At 41.6% G+C, this 18,049-nt stretch overlaps 1 protein-coding gene across 1 annotated transcript in view; it reads right to left on the reverse strand.

The window, feature by feature from the left end:
• The window catches only part of mRpL3 (mitochondrial ribosomal protein L3), a 204,019-nt gene that overhangs the window by 146,702 nt on the left and 39,268 nt on the right, over nucleotides 1–18,049 (reverse strand). Inside the window, exon 4 of the mRNA XM_080286618.1 lies at nucleotides 14,264–14,386. Within this exon, the coding sequence (XP_080142744.1) occupies nucleotides 14,264–14,386 (123 nt within the window). The remainder of the gene's footprint in view (nucleotides 1–14,263; nucleotides 14,387–18,049) is intronic.

Below are 18,049 nucleotides of genomic sequence, written 5' to 3' on the forward strand. Positions count from 1 at the left end.
ATAAAGGAATTGGGGTACAAATATACGAAAATATAGAAATGTCTGAAAAAATAATAAAAAAACAGAAAAAACAGGAACACTCGACATCTCAGAGGCTTTCGATCAAGTCTGGCATAAATCTTTAATTTCCAATCTGCCCTCTTAGAGTTTCTATCCTTCTATCTGTGCCTATACCTCTAGCTTCCTTTCTGGTCGTTCTATAGCTGCTGTTGTAGACGGCAATTGTTCTTCTCCTAGAGCTATCAACATTGGTGTTACTCAGGGCTCTGTCCTATCACCAACTCTCTTCCTTCATCAACGATCTTCTAAGCTGTACATCTAACCCAATCCACTCGTACGATGATGATTCCACCCTTCACTTTTTCAATCGGTTCCCACAACGTCCATCTCAGCAGTTACTTCAACATAGAAGGGACGAGGCTATGGTACACCTAATGTCTAACTTGGGTCGTTTCTCTGACTGAAGTAAAAATAATCTTGTTGCTTTTAATGCATCAAAGACTAAGTTTTCACACCTATCAACCCGTCAAAATCTTCCATATGAGTAACCACTAATGTTTAACCCCTTAACCGTGGGGTGTCACTTTCGTGACGCTTGGGAGCAAGGGATCATACTGCGGGGCGTCACTTTTATGATTCTGTGTTATTTTGAATTCGCTCGGGCTTTCAAGTGGTGGCTTGTATCATGTATCAGTACTGCCAATGTCCAACACTAGTCAGCACTCCTAATCTCATCTGTACTCCCATCCATTGTTGACAATTTAGCCATATCTTCCCGTTCTTGACTCCCCTCCCTACCTCCCCTCCATTACCCTCTCCTCTCGCCTGCCCGGCCGTGCTACGCTAAGTAAATCTTCCCTGGAATTTTTCTCTGATTTCATCCATTGAAATAAGCCCTATGCCCTATTCTTATACCAAATAATATATACAAAAAAGAAATAAGGTAAATGAGAGTGCCATACACCTGGAATTGGCTAATTATCACCTGACAACACCTCACGTGCACTCGTTCGCTAATTTTTGCTGTTTATTTCCCCTTGAAATATGCTGTATAATCTATTCTCGTGATAAAAGTATATACTGTATAAGAACGGAAGGGAGAAGCCTAAGTGATATTTACATTCACCTGGAACTACCTAATTCATTATGTATTGTCTAGATTTCCTGCCAATCATTTCATAGCTATATATTAGGAGCTGTCACAAGGCTGACGTTGGCAGTATTGCACTCCCCCTAGGCAGGCCACCAGTATCATTTTACTGTCGTCTTTCAAGGTGAAAGTACGTCGGATTCACGCCTGTCAAATTCCGCCGCTTTTTAGCCCCATGCAAAGGGCCCTGTGACCTCTACCCCCTACTAAACCTCATGTGGAAAGAGGTAAAGGGCTGACTGCTGTGGAAAGTGAACTGGCTAATTTGTCAATGAAAATGATAGAGAGTGACTACGATCTTTCTGGTGAGCAAACAATGCAAGTGGAAATGTTAATAATGTGTAAATAATGTGTAAACAGCAAGTGAAAGCAATGAATGTAAATATAAGTGAACAGTGGAAAATAGTTTTATAAGTTACTGCAAGCGCCAGTGCCTAACACAGTGTAAATAAAACAGAAATGTAAATAATGTAAATAAAATAGAGAATGTAAATAGAAATGTAAATGAGTAATATTATAAGAATAAGAGTATATATACTAGGAGTAATGAAAGTGAAAGTTTCACTCTGGCATGTATGAATACTATGAGTTATGAAAGTGAAGGTGAAAGTGACATTCACTCTCAACATTAGTATACAGGACGAGAAAGCGAATGCTACGTATTTTACTGAAAGAGAAGTTGAATGCCTACAGTGACAATAAACTACTATTACTGAAGGAAACTTATGGATAAAGACTGTAGATATATATATGTGTTACAGTATATAGTAATAGAAATATAAAGTGTGAGGGGTTTTATGAATAATAAATGACAGAACACCAGTGGCAAACGATCGCAAGTGGGAAGGTCATACGGGCTCGTAATTTTCATTGCTTTCACAGTGTTTTTTTTTTGGAGTATGGATTCCAAACTACTTGAGAATCATAGAATAGTGTTTCTAGTGATAATATCAGGCTGTGGTAATCATATTACGGGTTGTGGGGAAGTGTAAAGTGGAGACTTTGTTACCCAACTTCAGAGGTCTCCACAAGTCCTACGGTACTCGACGAAGGCTCAACAAATCCCAGAAGAAAGCTGAAGGTATGTGCCATATGCATATGTAATTTTAATATTGTAGGACTAATAACTGATTTTTGGCAAATATTTTTAGAGAGTCTGTCGGAGCGCGAATATGGACGCGGAACATGCACGTCAAAGCAAAACAAGCCCGTGGTTTAGGGGTTAATAATATCCAGCTCAATCCTGGATCATCCTTGAACATGATTGGGGTTTCATTCACATGGGACTTATCTTGGAAAAATCATATTGCATCTCTTGTAAAATCTGCTTCCAAGAGATATGGTGTGCTAAGCCAACTCCATGCCTTCTTTACCCCTGCACAGTTATTGACTTTATACACAGGTTTTATTTGCCCCTGTTTAAAGTACAACTCTCATGTGTGGGGAGGCTACCCACATACAGCTCTTCTCAATAGGGTGGAGTCAAAGGCTATTCGTCTCATCAACTCTCCCCCTCTTACTGGCTCCCTTCAACCTCTATATCTTCACCGCACTGTTGCATCTTTATCTCTTTTCTATCACTACTTCAATGGTCACTGCTCCTCTGACCTGTCTGCTTGCATCCCTCCACCTCTACGACGGGCGCGTAGCACATGTCTAGCAACAAACTCTCATCCCTTTTCTGTCCAACTCTCTAATGCAAGAGTTAACTGTTATTCCCAGTCCTTCATTTATGCAACAGGTCAAGACTGGACACTGTCTCCTTCAGCCTGTATTTCCTACTTCCTATGATCTCCAGTCTTTCAAACGCAGTGTGTCCAGGAATCTCAAAAAGAATGGGTCTCGAATTTGGCTCTCTCTGTCTCTCTCTCTCTCTCTCTCTCTCTCTCTCTCTTTTTTTTTTTTTTTGAAGGAACGTTCATGTGAGCTCAGCCTTTGGTTCCTTCTCCCTCAAAAAAAAATAAAAAATAAAAAAATAAGTCAACTGCCCAACATGAAGAAACCCATGCAGCAGCCCTTGATATTTCTAAGCCTTTGACAGAGTGTGGCAATGTTCCCTACTACCCAAACTCCTTTGCTATGGCCTATCATCATTCGTTCCACTCATTTCCTCACATCTCAGTGACAAAAATATAAAAGTATATGATGTGTATTCCAAATTTCTGCTCGATTAATGCTGGCATGCCACAAGTATCAGTCCTGGCTCCAACCCTACTCATATTAAATGATTTCTCATCTATCACCCATCATCCCATTAACTCATATGCAGTTGACTAAACATTTCACAGTTCCTTCACACTTAAACACCGATTCACAAAGTTTAATATCTCTAACTCGCAACTTAGTAGAGCAACCTCCATAAATAAAGACTTATCTAAGATCACTGAATGGGAACAAAGTAACAATGTCTCATTTAATGCTCGGAAAACCAAATACAGTATATACAATTTACTAATAGGAGGGATTCAAAAATACTCCCCCAGTACCCCTGCTTGTCATATGAGGCAACTACAAGGGTTGGTGGTGGGTCAGTGCCACACCCCGTAAAATGAACTAAACTAACTAAACAAGCAAACAAAGAGCCTCGGACCAGGACGGACCATACGTTGACAATCAAGGACATTCTAAGGATGGGAACATAGAATGTGAGAGGAGTCAATGATGAGATGAAAGACAGAAAGATACTTAAAATACTTGAGGATGCAAGAGTGGATGTACGTGGACTGACCGAGACTAAATGGCAGGGTGAAAGGGTAAGAGAACAGGAGTATGGTTTAAGGATTATGTGCAGGAGTTAATGAGAATGAGAGGGCAAGAGAAGGAGTATGTCTAATGATAAGCAAGCAGTGGATGGAGAATATAAGAGAGTATGGAACAGTGGGTGCAAGGATTGTACAGGTGAGGATGAAAGTAGGGATACAAGCTTGGGCAATTGCATGTGTGTAGGCGCCGACAGAGGACCAAGTGGCGAGAGTGAAAGATGAGTTTTGGGCGAGTGTAGAAGCATGTATGGACAAGTCTGAGAGGAGCAAGAGAGTGTTTTTGACTGAATACATGAATGGCAAAGCTGGGAATGTATGAGTGGATGGAGTGGTTGGTCAGTGGGGTGTGCCAGCATAAGCAGATGAGAATGGTAGTGCTTTGGTGGACATTTGAGGTAGTAAGGGGTTGTCAATAGCCAACACCTTCTTCTGGCATAAGATGATCCACAGGTATACATGGAGAGTCATGAGAAGGATGAACGGTGAATTTGTTGAATGAAAGGCAATGATAGATTACGTGTTTGTGGACGAGCGAATGAGAAGACAAGTGTTGGATGCAAGAGTGTGGAGAGGGTGGGGGAATGGAGTCTCGGACCATCACTTAGTGATGGCCAAGGTAAGGCTGCAAAGAAAATGGATGAAGAGACAAAGGGGAAGACAGGAGGAAACTGCTCCTGTGAAAAGAGTGGAGAAGTTGCAAGAGAGTGAGAAAATGGCTGAGTATAGAAGTACAGTATAGTGGAAGAAAGATTGGGAAGGTATGAGTTAGAGCAGATGGAAGGGATGGAAGAAGTATGCAAGATATTCAAGGAAGGGATAGGTGCACCATGCGAGGTGGTTTGTGGTGTGAGGAGATTCAGGGAAGTGCAAGGGACAGCAAGGTGGAATCATGAGGTGAAACGAGCTGTGGAACACAAGAAGAAGGCATATAGTGAATGGCTAGCGAGTATAGGTAGGTGACAAGATGAGAGAGAGAAGAGAGAGGTATATGTGAGCAGGAGAAGGGAGGTGAAGAGACTGGTGAAGAAGAGTAAGAAGAGAGTGGATGAAGAGTTTGGGAGGAATCTGAGTGTGAAATGGAGGGAGAGTAAGAAATTGTTTTGGAAGGAGGTAAAGAAAGTATGACAGTGTGAAAGGGGAAATAGTAAGGGAGTGAAAGATGGGAATAATAGATTGTTTGTGGAGAAGAGAGAGAAAATGAAGAGATGGAAGGAACACTTTGAGGATTTGTTGAATGTAGAGAGTGAGAGCAGTGCGAGTATAAGTGGTTGGGGAATGGCTGGGAGAAGAAGAGATGAGAGGAGGGTGGAAGAGATCAGTAGGATGGAAGCAGTGGAAGCAATAAAGAAAATCAAGATGGGAAGGGCCCCAGGAATTGATGAAGTGTGTGATGAAATGCTGAAGTATGGGGGTGAGATTGCTGTGGAGTGGATATGAAAGTTGTGTAGATTGGCTTGGGAAGAGGGAAGGGTTTCAGAGAATTGGAAATCAGGTATAATTGTTCCTTTATATAAAGGAAACGGGGAGAGAGAAGTATGTGGTAACCATAGGAGTAACTGCCTTCTTAGTGTGACTGGAAAAATATATGGCAGAATACTCACTGATAAGGTTAGGCATATAACAGAAGAGCTAGTTGGAGAAGAGCAAGGGGGATTTAGGAAGGGAAAAGAGTGTGTAGATCAGATATTTCTTATAAGATGTTTAGTGGAGAAGTATCTAGAGAAGGGAAAGAAAGTGTATGCTGCCTTCATGGAGTTGGAGAAAACATGACAGAGTAGATAGGCAAGATATGTGGAAGGTATTAAGAATATATGGAGTGGAGGGGAAATTGTTGAGTGCTGTGAGGAGTAATTTTTTTTTTTTTTTTATGCAAGGAAGAAGGAACCAAAGGCCATGAGCCCACAATAAGAGTTCCCTCCAAGAGAAAAACAAAATACAAGAGAGAGCCAAACTCAAGATCCATTCATTTCGAGATACCTGGACACACTGCATTTGAAAGACTGGAGATCATAGGCAGCAGGAAATACAGACAGAGGGAGATAGTTCCTGAGCTGACCTGTTGCATAAATGAAGGACTGCGAGTAATGGTTAACTCTTGCATTAGAGAGTTGGACAGAAAAGGGATGAGAGTTTGCTGCTAGACGGGTGCTAGGCGTCCGTCTTAGAGATGGAGGAATGCATGCAGACAGTTCAGAAGAGCAGTGACCATTAAAGTAGCGATAGAAAAGAGATAAAGATGCAACAGTGCGGCGAAGAGACAGAGGTTGAAGGGAGTCAGTAAGAGGAGGAGAGTTAATGAGACGAAATGCCTTTGACTCCATCCTATAGAGAAGAGCTGTATGTGGGGAGCCTCCCCACACATGAGAGTTGTACTTTAAACAGGGGCAGATAAAACCCCTGTATAGAATCAACAATTGTGCAGGGGTAAAGAAAGAACGGAGTTGGCTTAGCACACCCAATCTCTTGGAAGCGGATTTTACAAGAGATGTAATATGATCTTTCCAAGATAAGTCCCGAGTAAATGAAACCCCAGGCATGTTCAAGGATGATGTAGGATTAAGCTTAATATTATTAAACATTAGTGGGTGTACCTGTGCAAGATTTTGACGGGTTGATAGGTGTAAGAACTGAGTCTTAGATGCATAAAAAACAAGATTATTTTTACCCCAGTCAGAGATACAAGCCAAGTCAGATATTAGGTGTGCCATAGCCTCATCCCTTGTTTGTTGAAGTAACTGCTGATATGGGCGTTGCGGGAACCGAATGAAAAGGTGAAGGGTGGAGTCATCAGCGTATGAGTGGATAGGGTTAGATGTATACCTTAGAAGGTCACTGATGAATAAAAGGAAGAGAGTTGGTGATAGGACAGAGCCCTGAGGAACACCACTGTTGATAGATCTAGGAGAAGAATGATGGCCGTCTACAACAGCGACTATAGAATGGCCAGAAAGGAAGCTAGAGGTTTAGGCACAGATAGAAGGATAGAAACCGTAAGAGGGCAGTTTGGAAATTAAAGATTTATGCCAGACTCGATCGAAAGCCTTTGAGATGTTAAGTGCAATGGCAAAGCTTTCACCAAAGTCCCGAAAGGAGGATGACCAGGAGTCTGAAAGGTAGGCGAGAAGATCGCCAGTGGAGCATCTCTGATGGAACCCGTACTGACGATCAGAAAGAAGGTTGTGATAGGAAAGATGCCTTAAAATTTTTCTATTGAGAACTGACTCGAAAACTTTTGAAATACAGGATGTCAAAGCAATTGGACGATAATTGGAGGGTTGGGAGTGGTCACCCTTCTTTGGGACTGGCTGAATGAGAGCAAACTTCCAGCAAGAAGGAAAGGTACAAGTTGACAAAGGCGAAAGAGTTTCCCTAGGCAGGGTGTAAGCACAGAAGCACAGTTCTTGAGAACAACAGGAGGGACTCCATCAGGTCAATATGCCTTGTTAGTATTGAGGCCAGTGATGGCAGAAAATACATCATCTATCTATCTATATACCTAGGCTGCTTCCCCCATGGAAAGGGAGGTAGCCGAGACAGGACGACACACTCCCCATTTACTCATCCATTCAAACAAAGTCAATCGCATCTTAGCCCCAAAGGGGAGAAGGGACAGATCCTCACCGCACCACACCACACATGGGTCAACTGCGCAGTGCAATCAGTGACATCCGCAGCAGGGCCCGACAGTAGAGCTGGTTTACCCTTGTCACATCATAATAGACCAATCCCCTTACTCGCACCTGACCTGACTACGTCAGCTGAAGAAATTTTAATGTCAGCCATGAGGAAGTCAGAGGTGGGAAGTAATTGAGGATCAGCACCGGAATCGTCTAAGGTGGAATTGGAGGAGAAAGTCTGTGTGAAGAGATCTGCTTTATCAGTAGAAGAAATAGCTACAGAACCATCACAGTAGAAAAGAGGAGGGAAGGATGATGAGGTAAAGTTGTCAGAAGGGTTTCTGGCAAGGTGCCAGAAGGAGTGGGAAGAATTCGAGTTGGAGAGTTGAGAGCATTTAGTACGGATGAAATTATTTTTAGCAGACCGAAGAACAGACTTAGCACGATTCCGGGCAGAAACGTAAAGATGATGTGATTCAGGGGTGAGTTGGCTCCGATACCTTTTGTAGGCCCTCTCCTTGTTGCGGACAGCATTAGAACAAGCGTGATTAAACCAAGGCTTTCTTACGTTAGTCAAAGGATATGAGAAAGGAATGTATGCTTCCATGCCCAAGAGAATAACCTCTGTAATTCGCAAGGCACACTCAGATGGCTCCCGGCTATGGAAGCAATAATCATTCCTGGGAAAATCAAAGAAGTACTGCCTGAGGGCCTCCAATCCACGGCTCCAAAATGCCACAGGCGACGTTTCCCTGGAGGGTCCACAGGACATACCGGAGTGATAGGACATGTTAAGGTGATATGGTTGTGATCAGAGGAGCCCAACCGAGAGAGAAGATTAACAGTGTATGCAGAAGGATTAGTTGTAAGGAAGAGGTCAAGTATGTTGGAGCTCTCTTCACGGCGGTCTGGGATACGGGTAGGGTGCTGTACAAGCTGCTCTAGGTCATTAACCCTTACACCGCGGGCATGTTTCCCAATGTTTTGCATGTCCCGCGGGGTTATTCGGGCTCCGACAGACTCTCAAAAAATATTTGCCAAAAATCAGTTATTAGTCCTAGAATATTAAAATCAAATATGCATATGGCACATACCTTCAGCTTTCTCCTGGGATGTTTGTTGAGCCTTCGTCGATTACCGTAGGACTTGTGGAGACCTCTGAAGTTGGGTAATGAAGTCTCCACTTTACACTTCCCGACAACCTGTAATATGATTACCACAGCCAGATATTAACACTATAAACACTACTCTATGATTATCAAGTAATTTGGGATCCATACTCCAAATAAAAACCACTGTGAAAGCAATGAAAATTACGAGCGCATATGACCTTCCCACTTGCGCTAGTTCGCTGTTGGTATTCTGTCATTTATTATTCATAAAACCCCTCACACTTTATATTTCTATTACTATATAACACTTACATATATCTACAGTCTTTATCCATAAGCTTCCTTCAGTAGTATTAGTTTATTGTCACTGTAGGGATTCAATTTCTTTCAGCAAAATACGTAGCATTCAGTTTCTCGTCCTGTATACTAGCATTGAGAGTGAATGTCACTTTCACCTTCACTCTCATAACTCATAGTATTCATACATACTAGAGTGAAACTTTCACTTTCATTACTCCTAGGGTATATACTCGTATTCTTATAACACTACTCATTTACATTTCTATTTACGTACTCTATTTTATTTACGTTATTTACGTTTCTATTTTATTTACACTGTGTTATGTACTGTCACTTGAAGTAACTTATAAAACTATTTTCCACTGTTCACATATATATTTATAATCATTACTTTCACTTGCTTTTTACACATTACACATTATTTACAATTCCACTTGCACTGTTTTACTCAATAGAAAGATCGCAGTCACTCTTTTATCAATTGTCGGCCCTTTACCTCTTTCCACATGAGGTTTAGTAGGGGGTAAAGGTCACAGGGCCCTTTGCATGGAGGTGAAACGTGCCTGAAGTCAGCAAGAGTAAACAGACGTACCTTCAAATTGGAAGATGAGAGTGAACTGATAAGGGTGGGCCGGGGTGGTGGCCTACCTAGGGAAATGTATTACTGCCAATGTTAGCCTCTTGACAGCAGCTAATATATAGCAGTGAAATGATTGGCAGGAAATCTAGACAATACATTATAAATTAGGTAGTTCCAGGTGAATGTAAATATCACTTAGGCTTCTCCCATCCCTCCTTATATGTATATTTATTACAAAAATAGATTATATGGCATATTTCAAGGGGAAATAAACAGCGAAAATTAGCAAACGAGTGCACGTGAGGTGTTGTCAAGTGATAATTAGCCAATTCCAGGTGTATGGCACTATCACTTACCTTATTTCTTTTTTGTATATACAGGTAAGCCCTTAATTCATGCGAACTTTTTCACGCGATTTCGGTTATCCACGAATTTTTCGTACAATTAAAACAAAATTATAGTATTCAAATAAATAATTTTAATATAAAAGAGAAATAAATAAAATATAAAAATGCCTACCTGCTGCCTGTGTGCATACATATATGTGTGTGTGTGTGTGTGCGGAAGGTCGGTCCACACAGTCAGTTTGAATCCGACGGTCGAACCATGCATGACTCGCGAATTGTTATTTGTGGCTTATTTTTCTGCCTTCCAGTGATTGCTTGCCTTGTCTGCCAACCTGCGGCCTAAGCGTAGTGTTAGTGATGCATGTGGTAACACACCAAAACGGACTAGTAAAGTGATGTTGCTGACAGAGAAAGTTAAAGTGTTGGACAAACTTAAGGGAGGAATGTCGGCGACAATTCTCCGTCAGGACGATTCCCCATCATTTATTTACATACCAGTTTATTTAGCAAGTAAAGTACACTAGTTTTTTATTTATATGAGATATAAAATCTACCTGGAAATTAGTTATTAAAGTATTAATTAATCAATAATAAGTATAATCATAAAATGACAGAATCATCCATGTTTTGATGGTGAATTGACTTCATGGTGAATTGTCTCTGAACCGTGTGTTTGGGGTGAGTCAACTGTTCTTACAATAAAGAAGACAGAACATAGCAATCAGGAGTCAGTGAGGGCTAATGCACCAGACTGTGCTAAAGTGTCTTCACCTACGCCTGTGAACTGGCTTGGAACCATATGTTTGGGGTGAATGAGTCAACTGTTTGGACAATAAAGAAGGCAGAATGTAGCATATGGGAGGCAGTGAGGGTTTGTGCACCAGACTGCTGAAGTGTCTCCACCTACGCTTGTGCTTGTCAGGTTTCAGTGTTAAATTTCTTACATTTTTGTTGTTTTTCATACTTTATGCTAGTTTATAAGGTGTATGTAATGCATAAACAGTATTATTCAGATGTAATATACTTAGTAGACATGCGTAATTATGTGCACACAAGGGCAGAATGTATACGTGAATTTACCACATACGCGAAGGGTCTGGGAACGTAACCCTCGCATGAATTAAGGGCTTACCTGTATTATTTGATATAAGAATTGGGCATAGGGCTTATTTCAATGGCTGAAATCATTGAAAAATTACAGGGAAGATTTACTTAGTGTAGCACGGCCGGGCAGACAAGAGGATAGGGTAATGGAGGGGGGGGTAGGGAGGGGAGTCAAGAACGGGGAGAAATGGCTAAACTGTCAACAATGGATGGGAGTACAGATGAGATTAGGAGTGCTGACTAGTGTTGGACATTGGCAGTACTGATAGATGATACAAGCCACCACTTGAAAGCCCGGGTGAATTCAAAATAACACAGAATCACAAAAGTGACGCCCCGCGGTATGATCCCTTGCTCCCAAGCGTCACGAAAGTGACGCCCCGCGGTTAAGGGGTTAAGGATAGAAAAGATGTAGGCTTGTTCACCAGGTGGATCAGTGAAAGGAGAGGAGAGCCAAAGGTGGTGGTGAACATTGAAATCTCCTAGAATGGAGATTTCAGAGAAAGGAGAAATGGATAGAATGTGTTCCATCGTAGAAGTAAGATAGTCGAAGAATTTTTGATAGTCAGCAGAATTAGGGGATAGGTAAACAGCACAGATAAATTTAGTCAGAGAATGACAGGAAAGCCGAAGCCAGAGTGTACAGAATTCAGAAGAATCGAGTTTAGGAACACGAGAGCAAGATAAGTCGTTGCACATATATACACAACAGCCACCTTTGGCTTTGAAATGAGTATAGAGAAAGTAGGAGGATACAGAAAAGGGTTTGCTGTCAGTTGCCTCAGACAGCTGAGTGTCAGTTAGAAAAAGAAGGTGAGGTTTAGAGGAAGAGAGGTGGTGCTCAACAGAGAAAGTTAGAGAAAAGGCTGCGAATGTTGCAGAAATGAAGAAGAAGAGAGTCAGACAGTGGTTCCAGGCACCTCGAGTCGTCACCGGGAGAGGGGCAGAAGGTGGGGGCATTGATGGTCCCCCCCCACCCCACCCCGGGAACTCCGAGGCTGGGTGATAAGACGCCATGATTTTTTTTTTTTTTTTGAAAAGGAAGTGTAGTGTGTACTATGCATGTAGTTTGGTGTAAATAGTTAGAAATTTGTGTACGAAGGAGCTAGGGCTACGGTGTGAGTGGATGGTAAGCTGAGTGAGTTCATTTATCTAAATGTGGGACTAAAACTGGGATGTGTGGTGTCTCCATGGCTGTTTAATATATACATGGATGGAGCTGTAAAGGAGGTGCAAAATAGGGCAGTGGATGTGGGGGTGGCTCTAATGAATGAGGGTGAGGTGTGGAAGATTCTAGTGTTGCTGTTCGCTGATGATACAGTATTGTTGAGTGAAGATGAATGGGAGATGCAAGGTTTGGTGAATGAATTTGGGAACAGTGTGTAAGAAGAGGAATCTGAAAGATAATGTAAACAGGAGTAAAGTTATGGTGTTTGAGAGGAATGAAGTCACAGAATGCACAGTGAGGATGGATGGTGAGGATATGGAGACTTTGAGTGCATTCAAGTACTTGGATAGTGTGTTGAGTAAGGATGGAAGTTTTAGGGATGAAGTGCGTGAAAGGGTACAGCAGGGAAGGAAGGTTGTTGGTTCACTGAAAACAGTGATGAGAAATAGCAAGGTGAGTATGGAAGTTAAGAAGTCACTGCATGATAGAATTGTGATCCCTACCCTGACGTATGGAAGCGAGGTGTGGACCTTGATACAGGGGAACAAGTCAAAAGAGAAGTGGAAATGAATTACCTGAGAGGAGCATGTAGAGTGACATGGAGGGACAGGTTGACGAATGATGAAGTGAAAGAACGTTGTGGGGTGGATTTGGATGTGATTGAGAAAATTAGGAGAAATACACTGAGGTGGTACGGACATGTGGAGAGAATGGAGAATGAAAGACTGAGTAAGAGGGTGTATGCAGTTGAAGTGGGGGGAGGGGGAGGCCGAGGATGAGGTGCAGAGAGGGAGTTGAGAGGTATATGAGGAGGGGGGAGTAAGTTGGAGGGAGGGCAGCCAAATGGTGGGTGGCAGAGCGACTTGGAGGTGTTTTGTCTGCGGCCACCCTTTGCGGGATTAGGGCATCGGGCTATAGATAGATAGACAGACTAACAGAGATACTGCCTGATTCCTATATTACCATCAGTGCTAGGTGGTGGCGACCATCATCCACTCACTTGATGTTGTGCTGCCTACTTCTTCCTTATCCTTTATCATTCTTTTTCTGTGCCTGCCCTCCTCTCTTCCTATATCTCCCATCTTTCCTGTCACTTCTTATTGCTCTTCTTTCCTTTACAGGTGGCTTTACATTGACTGACAAGCCAAATGGTTTCCTGTAAGCCAAGAAACCATTTACAACGCTGGGTGGTAGCCATATAACCAACCCATACGTGCTCCCTATGTGTCAACAAGTGGGTTGGTGGAGGGTTAGTGCCCCTCCCCATAAAACCAATAACACAAAGTCAAATGGTCACCCCTTACGGGATTATGGCATCTGGCAATAGATAGATAGACAGATAGCTACTAATATTCCTAACTCAATCACTACCCTCAGCTGGACCTCTCATGTTAGATCACTTGCTAAAATTGCTTCAAAGAAACTAGGATTATTGTACAGATTCTGGAACTAGCTACTTCACTGATGAGCAGTTAATTAATTTACAAGTCATGTGTGCTCTCAGCTGGAATACTGCTCACCCTTACGAAGCGGATGTGGAAAGGTTGCACTAAAACAAACGGACAAAATTCAGAACAAAGCTGTAAGATTATTAATAACCCTGCAATCACAGATGAACTACTCCCCTACAAGTAAAGAAGGAATGTTGCCTCCCTTGCATTATTTTACATACTTTTATGGCAAATGCTCGGATGAAGTTGCATCCATTGTGCCACTGCTCCACGCCTTCCCCTGTGCTAGACCGGCATCTGGTGGTGCTCATGACTGGACTGTCACATTGCCATATTGCTGAACTTCTGCTTATCAAAATTATTTCATTCCCAAGACCACATCTTTTTTTTTAACTCACTTCCCCAGAATTGTTTCCCCCCCTAAACTTCAACCCACAGATGTTCATGTCAAACTGTTACAGATTATTTAATGAATGGAGGACACCTATAATTTGCTGTATGGATTATCTTTTTTTTTTAATTAGTTTTTCTTTCCTCCATTCATCTTCTGCTAAAAAGAAAAAAAATGCAAAAAGGACAAATGTGGGCCAAGTTAAAACACAAATTATAATCTCCTATGCTGTCATGGAAACAACTCCATGACTTAAAATCATACATGGAACAATGACATACCATGCGAGGGTCCACTGAGTCTGCTCCTACCACCATTGCACCCATCTCCACTGGCCGCCTCTTCTTCTTGTGCTCCTTTAGGTCTTCAGGAGGGATGTACTTAACAACATGGTTGTCTGACACCTGAAAAAGAAAGTAATTATTATAAAAATTATTCAGTCGGCATCATTTTTTTTTTCTCTTAGTTTTGTTGCTATCAAAAGAATTCATTTTGCAAAAGGCTGTCTTGTACCTGAAAAAGGGTATCACCTTACCAACTTTTTCAGCCACAGAACAGCATTTTTATTCATACATACTATTTCCAGATGGTTTCATCTAGCTTATAAGAGACCACTTGAACAGTATTTAGTTTTCATTAACCCCTACCAAACTAATCCCCTAGAGCCATCTTCATCATCATCATCGTCATCCAGTCCCACGTTGCCCCATGAGGAGCGTAGATGCCCGGGGCTAGGCAAGTTGATCCTGACATTTAAGATGACAGTGACCAGCCTCACTTATCCCTGAGTGGCATTACGTGAGGAATAAATCCCAACCACCTCTCGGATATAAACCTTCACCGGCTCAATCCGATTGGAGCGCCAAAATTACCAGTAAACCACCAGGTGCCATAATTTGGTAATATGGTTACCACCCAGCATAGTAAATGGTTTCCTGGTGTACAGGAAACCAAATTAAAAAAAAAAAAATTGTTGGCAGCAACACTCAACAGAAAATAAAGAGTCCCATAAACAATGATTTAAAAGAAGAAAAAAAAAAAGTGATGATATCTAGGGCATGTGATATAATCATATGGTTAGTTTGTGAGCTACAACTTGAGCATCATCCGCCGCTCAAGCATCTCGCAAAAGTGCTGAATAGCAACAAACATAGGGAATATGCATCCGGGAATCGAACTATCCACAAACATGACCCATATTCTGGTCATGGTTCAACTACAATATGGTTTCAAAAAACCTGTTTGTTCAGTTGCTCTAGAAAGCATGTTGCTATAATGGTACCATTTCTGTTATTTGCATGTATAACCAGTAATAATTAGGCATTGAATAATTACTGAATGAAGAAATACCAGTACTTAAATCATTTATATCCTTATTTTATTACAACATTTCACTGACTAATACCTCTCCATCAACTATTCTACCCACTGATGGAAAAAGTAAATCAACTGAAAATGGGTTTAGGAGTTATAATGGTGAGAATGGGAGGGAGAATATTAGTGCTGGAGAGTGAGGAAATCGTGGCGAGGAAAAGGTGGTGGTGGTGGTGAGGGGGAGGGAGGGTAGAGTAAGTAGTGGTGAGGGGAAGGGAGGGTACGGTAGAAGGGAGAGTAGTTCTGAGTGTGAGGGGGATGGAGGGAGGGAAGGGTGGTGGTTAGGGAAGATAGGGAGGTGGTGAGTGTGAGGGACAGGGAGGGAGGAAGATGGGCAGGTGGTGAGTATGAGGGACAGGGAGGGAGGAAGGGTGGTGGTGATGAGATAGGAAGGTGGTGGTGTGTAAGCTGTCCACCTCCATGTGTGTGTGTGTATTTACCTATTTGTTTACCTATTTGTAGTATACAGGAATTGAGCAATCCTCGTGTTGTCCTGTCTCCATATCCACATTTATCAAGTCTATCTTTACACACATGAATGTTTTTCTCATGCACCACCTTTTCGTCTAAGTCGTTCCAAATATTTAAGTATTTACCTAATATACCTAACTGTGATATACACGGAATGTACTATGCTCGTGGGTTCCCGTCGCTGTTTGTCAGTAAGTCAAATTTAGCTTTAAACTCGTTTAAGTTTTTAGACTGGACGATCTCTTTGTCCAGGCTATTCCATAAGTCTATACTTCTGTAAGGAAAGCTATATTTCTTGATATCCTTCAAGCAGCTTGACTTTTTCAATTTCATTCCGTGTCCTCTTGTTGCTCTCTTATCCTATACAAACAGATCTTCTTTGTCAATTTTATCTACTCCCACCATGGTCCTGAACACTGCAATCATGTCTCCCCTCTTTCTCCTTTCCTCTAAGGAAGGCAAATCCAGCTTTTCCAGCCTCTCTCTGTATGACAGGTGTCAGACTGGGGACCATCTTGGTTGCTGTTCTTTGTATTCTCTCAATCTTGTTTATATCTTTCTTTTTGTGTGGGGACCACACTACTGCTGCATTTTCTAACCTGGGGTGGATCATGGCCATTATTAATTTTTTCATCATCTCCTCATCCATATAATGAAATGCTACTCTTATGTTAGTCAGGAGTTTAGAAGTCTCTCCAACTATCTTGTTAATGTGCTTTTCTGGTGACAAACTATCTTGGACCAGCACTCCCAAATCTTTCTCTTCTCTCCTTTTTGTGATTAATTCATTACCCAACAAATAATTCAGTGATGGCCTCCTGGTACTTTTACCCATTTCTAATATTTCACATTTCTTTACATTAAATTTCATTTCCCACATCCGGCTCCAATCGTGTATCCTATCCAAATCCTCCAGCAGTATTTTACAATCCTCCTCAACCTCTACCTTCCTCAAGATCTTTACATCATCAGCAAACAGACTTGCATAACTGTTCACTCCATCTACCATATCATTTACGTAAATCAGGAACATTACTGGCGCCAACACCGAGCCTTGAGGGACTCAACTAGTTACTTCCCTCCATCCAGACATCCTATCCTTTATTACTGTCCTCAGTTGTCTGTCTCTCAAAAAGTCTCTCATCCATTCCAGAAGTTTCCCCTTCGGTCCTCCTATATATTCTAGTTTCCACATTAGTCTCTTATGAGGTACCTTGTCAAAGGCCTTCTCTAAGTACACACAATCCACCCAACCATCTCTCCTGTACCACATCAATCGCTCTTGAGTAAAAACTCAACAAGTTAGAAACACATGACCTTCCACTTCTGAATCCAAACTGACATTCAGCCTAAATATTCATCTCTTCCAGATATTTTACCCATCTGTCTTTCAGGATTCTCTCACACAATTTTGCGACCATGCTGGTTAGAGACACTGGTCTATAATTCAGGGGTTCTTCCCTGTTTCCTCCCTTGTAAATTGGTAACACATTTGCCCTCTTCCATTCTTGTGGCACTTACCCCTCTTCCAGTGAGCATACGATTAAACTGTGGATTTTATCCGCCAGTTGTTCCCTGCATTCCTTCAGTACCCAATTAGAAATTCCATCAGGTCCTGGGGCTTTCCTTACATCTTGAGTTTCCAGTAATTTATACACTTCCTGTACCTCCACTTTTATATCTTTTATCACCGGAACATTTCTAATCACTCCCTCCCCTTCCACAAGCTCCTTTTCTTTAGTGAAAACTGACTGGAAACGTTTGTTCATTATTTCTGCTTGCATTGCCGCATCCTTAAAGACCTCTCCTTCTACTTTCAGTTTGGTGATGCCTTCCTTTTGTTTCAGTTTGCCATTAACAACTCTATAAAACTGTTTGGGTTCATCCTTGCATTTGTCTATTATACCTTTTTCAAAATTCCTTTCTTCTTCTCTACGTATTCGTGTGTATTCATTTCTTGTTCTTTTATATTCTTCCTTTGTTCTGTTGTTACCTCTCTTTCTCCAATTGTTCCATGCCTTATCTCTCTCTTTTTTTGCTATCATACACCTTCTATTAAACCACTCCTTTTTCCTGTTTTCTTTCCCTCTTACTCTTGGTACAAATTTTTCCACTCCCAAATTATAGAGGTCTAGAAAGATATCCCACTTCCTCTGTATCTCTCTTGTTTCTCTGAATTTTCTCCAATCCGCATTTTCAAAAAAGTTTCTCAATCCTGTAAA

This window comes from Coenobita brevimanus, chromosome 112 (assembly GCF_032717465.1).
Source record: "Coenobita brevimanus isolate Jiangsu-jjx chromosome 112, ASM3271746v2, whole genome shotgun sequence".
Taxonomy (NCBI): domain Eukaryota; kingdom Metazoa; phylum Arthropoda; class Malacostraca; order Decapoda; family Coenobitidae; genus Coenobita; species Coenobita brevimanus.